The sequence below is a fragment of the Nilaparvata lugens genome, chromosome 7 (assembly GCF_014356525.2).
Source record: "Nilaparvata lugens isolate BPH chromosome 7, ASM1435652v1, whole genome shotgun sequence".
Classification (NCBI taxonomy): domain Eukaryota; kingdom Metazoa; phylum Arthropoda; class Insecta; order Hemiptera; family Delphacidae; genus Nilaparvata; species Nilaparvata lugens.
In genome coordinates, this window is record NC_052510.1 from 23,893,826 (window position 1) to 23,899,412 (window position 5,587).

General features: G+C 38.2%; 1 protein-coding gene across 2 annotated transcripts; it reads left to right on the plus strand.

Moving 5' to 3' along the window:
* Positions 1-443: 443 nt before the first annotated feature.
* Positions 444-5,289, plus strand: LOC120352331. 2 transcript variants are annotated; one of them, XM_039432373.1, is made up of 2 exons: positions 444-487; positions 4,491-5,289. In XM_039432373.1, the coding sequence occupies exon 2, from the start codon at positions 4,548-4,550 to the stop codon at positions 5,118-5,120; it is 573 nt and encodes a 190-aa protein (XP_039288307.1). In that variant the 5' UTR covers positions 444-487; positions 4,491-4,547; the 3' UTR covers positions 5,121-5,289. The 2 variants fall into 2 exon arrangements, with proteins under 2 accessions (XP_039288307.1, XP_039288308.1); XM_039432374.1 differs by having other exon boundaries at positions 451-524; positions 4,529-5,289.
* Positions 5,290-5,587: the final 298 nt, after the last annotated feature.

A 5,587-nucleotide genomic window follows, 5' to 3' on the forward strand; every position in this document is an offset into this window, starting at 1 on the left:
CATCAAGAGAAAGCATAAGGAGCTCACACTTGGAAGAGAATTGACAGAGGAGCAACATGAAAAACATTTCAAACCACTAACTGAACCACTGGAAAAAATTATCAAGACTCTTCAGATTCCTGCAGCCCAGCAGCAACCACCTCCAGCTCAGCAACAAGCACCTCCAGTTCAGCAACAGCCACTGGCTCAACCATTAGCAGAACAACATTGGCTTATACCGCCTACACCGCCAACAACTCCAATCCAACCCAGGCATGTTTGACGCTCATTACCACCACAACTAGAAGTTGTTGAGGAGCAAGAGGAGGAGGAGGAGTCACCAACCTATGAATCATTTGGAGAAGCAGCAAGCTCCACTCCGGCTCCAAGTACTTCAGCAGTTGCAAGAAAATTATTGTCCGAGGCTAGGACTTGGAGTGATGAGGAGGAGGAGGAGGAGGATATTGAGGCAGTGTTGAATAACAGCAGTCCTAAGGAAGTGTACAACATTTATACTCAAAGTGGATTGAATGGAACCAAAGTGAGTCCATATGTTTATAGTGTGATGTTGAATGATAGTAGTACAGATACTAAATTTGGACCAAGATTAGTTAGAAACAAGTACTATTTGGGTAGTAGGCATCTAACCTTTGGAAGTGATGACTCAAAGATTGAACTCACTGACCCTACAGATGAAGAACATAAAATGATTCTTGATGCAACAGCTGGACTATGTGAGCTGATTTTTAAAAAGAAGCCTAACAATCAACTTGTTACGTCACCTGACTCAAATGCATACAAACACATTCTGTATTTGACCAAATTGTATAGAAAAAACTATGACCCAGTTGGACATATTATACACTCCAATGATGTCAAGTACAAGAAGACAATTTACCCACTGATAAGGAATGGTAAGCATGGTGGGAGAGGACTGGTGACACCATTTAATATGGTTGCAAACGATGCTACTGAAATTGAATACATCTACCACAATAATCCTAATGAACTTGTAGACAGGTTGAGACTGTTGGACCAATCTAGAGCAGTTGGCAACACTGGACATGAGAATGAAATCATTTCCATTCTAGAAGAGTTGGTGGAAGGTGGTTACATAGTTGGCAAGCCTGCACACTAGTTGTAATATGAGAAGAAGGTTGTTACTCCAACTTGACATACAGTTGAGAGTGTTTCTACCACACACTGCCTTCCATATACAATGGCTCCTATGGGTGGAAGAATTATGGATAATATCTTTGTTGAATTATGGATAATAACTTTGGGTAATATCAACGCTCACCACAGGCGAGTGATTAAGGTGGAGAGGCGCACATAAGGACACCTCAAGGATCAATATTTCAAACTCTTATAACTTTTGACACAATGCTCAGATTTCATCTTACTACACTTCATTCTTCTCGACTCATCAAGGCGGTCCAAATATTATGCATCATAAGTCAAATTCGGTTGAGAAATGGGAAAAATGTTGTTGAGTGTACTTAAGCCCATATTCCAATACACAAAAAATAGCCAATTTCTATATTCTATTGCAAAAAAGAGCAGATAGACAATTTAAAATGAACCACCTCTCACCCATTGCAGGCTTTTATTCATAAGACTGGGAATTATGAATTTACCATGTATTTTGATATTCCAATGCTTGTTGTTTGTGAAGTCTAATTTAAATGTATTTTCCAGTCTTAAGAATGTCCACTCTCATTACACACAGAATCAATTACAGACAGTGGCGGCGTGTCCATGAGAGCACAAGAGCACGTGAACCCCCTATGAAATTGCTACAATAAATTAAAGTTCAAATCAATAGAAAAATGATTGAAGTAATAGTAATACTCAAATTTCTTGTAATATTAAAACAATAAGGAGTGCACCAAGCAAGGTACACGCATTGAGATAACCTTTTGAATTACGCGCTACAGCAAGCAGGATCACTGCTCCAAGCGATAGTATGGGTTCAAATGGTAGCTGGGCGAGTTCAATTCCCTCCCCGTGGGGGGTGGGAGACTATTTACATTAGCTTTACGGAGAGCTGCTTTCGAAGCAGCTCATAGCTGTGATAGCACAGTATACATACAGTACGGAAACTTGGCTAGTACCCTGACGCTAAAATCCGCCATCTTGTTAGGAAGCGCCGCATTGTAATAGTATTGATGGTAGGTTCGGATCACTTTAATGATTCGGATCAATTGATCTCATTCACTGCTACGAGCCAATCAGAAGACCAGGATTGGAACTTCCCAAGGTCACGTGACGTGTTTAGTATTGGGGTCATGTAAAAAGCATTGGTTAGATAGGCGATTTATTACAAGTTTCCATTCTGTACTTATTCTGTGGTGATAGTGTGCTTTGCATTGGCGCCATTGCCTTCTAGAGCCGTTTCCACTTATGAACTGTTCTAGCTGGCACTGGCTACTGTTTGCAGTTTCGCGTTCGCGCTACATGTGTTGTCGATTTTGAGGTTAATTCTTGTTTCTTCTTTCTTGTGTTTTGAAAAGTGAGAATGGAGGGTTCAAGAAAGGTTTCAGTTAGCTATTTAAAAGAGATAGTGTTCTCTAATTTATCAATCGAGGAAAAAATATCGATTAAGGAAAGTGGTAGGCCTACACCGACAATTGATATACATCAGACTTCTACATCGAAATCCAGGACATACAAGAGAGATTTCAAAGACCAACAATATGAAAAGACATCTTGGCTGTGTGGTTGTGAAGAAACTAACAAACTTTATTGTTTTCTGTGCTTGTTGTTTGCTCGCGAAAAAGGCGATCCAGCATGGATTAAGAACGGTGTGTGTGATTTAGCTCATTTGACTCAAAAAATTAAAAAGCATGAAAACTCACATGCGCATATTAGTGCTTCATTGGATTTCAATTTACTTGGTAAAATTGATGTTCGTCAACAGCTTGATAGTGCTTATCGTTTGAGCATCAGAAAACATAATGAGCAAGTCACCAAAAATAGGTATGTGCTTTCCAAACTTATAGACTGCATTAAATTTTGTGGTGCATTTGAGTTAGCTCTTAGGGGTCATCGAGAGGACGACAATGCTTTAAATCCGGGAATTTTCAAAGGCCTTGTGAATTTTACTGCAGAGCTTGATTCGGCTTTGAAAGAACATTTAAATAGTGCTACAGTTTTCAAAGGCACCTCCAAAGACATTCAAAATGAATTGCTGGACTGCATGCTTTCTGTGTGCCAAGAAAATATCAAACAAGAGATTAAAAATGCTCAATATGTTTCTCTAATAGCAGATGAGACAACTGACATTTCGTCTGCATTTCAGTTAGTTTTAGTTTTTCGGTATATTTTATCAAATGGTCAACCAGTAGAGAGATTTTGGAAGTTCGATAATCCTGAGGGTCATGATTCACAATCGATTGCAAAATGTATTTTTTCAAGTTTGGATACTGTCATAACAATTCCAGAAAAACTCATTTCTCAAAGTTATGATGGTGCGAATGTGATGAGTGGACAACATGCTGGTGTGCAGACAATTGTGCAACAAACCTATAAGCATGCTTTTTTTGTGCATTGCTATGCACATCAACTCAATTTAATTGTAGCACAAGCAGCGAGTCAAAATCAAGATGTAAGAATTTTTTTCCCAGATTTGAGTGATATTACTAATTTTTTTTCAAATTCTCCTCAAAGAATAGATGTTTTAGACAGAGTAGTCGGCAAACGTGTACCTAGGGCGTCAGCAACAAGGTGGAATTTTAAAAGTAGAACTGTGAATACAGTTTTTGAATATAGAGAAGAGCTAATCGAGTGTATGGAGGAGATTCAATCCACATCAAAACAACCTTCTAGTATTATAAAAGCAGGTGCTATTGCTCGTCTTCTCAAAGATAATAGATTCATTTTTTGGCTCTCGGTTTTTCACAGGCTAATGCCTCATGTTGACATTTTATATAATCAGCTGCAAACAGTTAAGACAGATGCTATGAAAATCAAATCAAATGTTGAACATTTTATCAAAGCTGTTGAAGAGGAAAGAACTAAAATGAATGATTTGATGGAGATGGTAGCAGACTGTGCAGGAAGTGTGCCCAAACGTTCAAGGCGCAAAGAGGACACCTACCTCAGTAGAACAGTGGCTGCCAAGGAAACCTGTGACATCATCACCACTCAAATCAAAACCCGGTTCTCATTCACAACATTCTATTCAGCAATCTGTTTATTGGACTCACAAAAATTTGAACATTTCAATAAGGATTTCCCAGATACCTTGCTTGAAGATACTGTTAAGGTTTACTCATTTCTTGAGAAAAATCGCCTAAAAACAGAACTTGAAATAATTTTTAGAAGAGTAGACTTCAGAAATTTGCTTGGTGCTGTCAGTTTGCTACAATTTTTCATTGAAAATAACTTAACTTCGTCATTTTCCGAAACCTATAAACTTTTGTTGATAATTTCAACCATCCCAATGACAACAGCTGAAGCTGAGAGGTGTTTTTCTACACTAAAACGAATCAAGACGTTTTTTGTACAACATTTATACTCAAAGTGGATTGAATGGAACCAAAGTGAGTCCATATGTTTATAGTGTGATGTTGAATGATAGTAGTACAGATACTAAATTTGGACCAAGATTAGTTAGAAACAAGTACTATTTGGGTAGTAGGCATCTAACCTTTGGAAGTGATGACTCAAAGATTGAACTCACTGACCCTACAGATGAAGAACATAAAATGATTCTTGATGCAACAGCTGGACTATGTGAGCTGATTTTTAAAAAGAAGCCTAACAATCAACTTGTTACGTCACCTGACTCAAATGCATACAAACACATTCTGTATTTGACCAAATTGTATAGAAAAAACTATGACCCAGTTGGACATATTATACACTCCAATGATGTCAAGTACAAGAAGACAATTTACCCACTGATAAGGAATGGTAAGCATGGTGGGAGAGGACTGGTGACACCATTTAATATGGTTGCAAACGATGCTACTGAAATTGAATACATCTACCACAATAATCCTAATGAACTTGTAGACAGGTTGAGACTGTTGGACCAATCTAGAGCAGTTGGCAACACTGGACATGAGAATGAAATCATTTCCATTCTAGAAGAGTTGGTGGAAGGTGGTTACATAGTTGGCAAGCCTGCACACTAGTTGTAATATGAGAAGAAGGTTGTTACTCCAACTTGACATACAGTTGAGAGTGTTTCTACCACACACTGCCTTCCATATACAATGGCTCCTATGGGTGGAAGAATTATGGATAATATCTTTGTTGAATTATGGATAATAACTTTGGGTAATATCAACGCTCACCACAGGCGAGTGATTAAGGTGGAGAGGTGCACATAAGGACACCTCAAGGATCAATATTTCAAACTCTTATAACTTTTGACACAATGCTCAGATTTCATCTTACTACACTTCATTCTTCTCGACTCATCAAGGCGGTCCAAATATTATGCATCATAAGTCAAATTCGGTTGAGAAATGGGAAAAATGTTGTTGAGTGTACTTAAGCCCATATTCCAATACACAAAAAATAGCCAATTTCTATATTCTATTGCAAAAAAGAGCAGATAGAACAATTTAAAATGAACCACCTCTCACCCATTGCAGGC

Bases quoted from the DNA above. Each gene is read 5' to 3' on its own strand.
- LOC120352331 (XM_039432373.1), top strand. From the start codon at position 4,548: ATGTTGAATGATAGTAGTACAGATACTAAATTTGGACCAAGATTAGTT.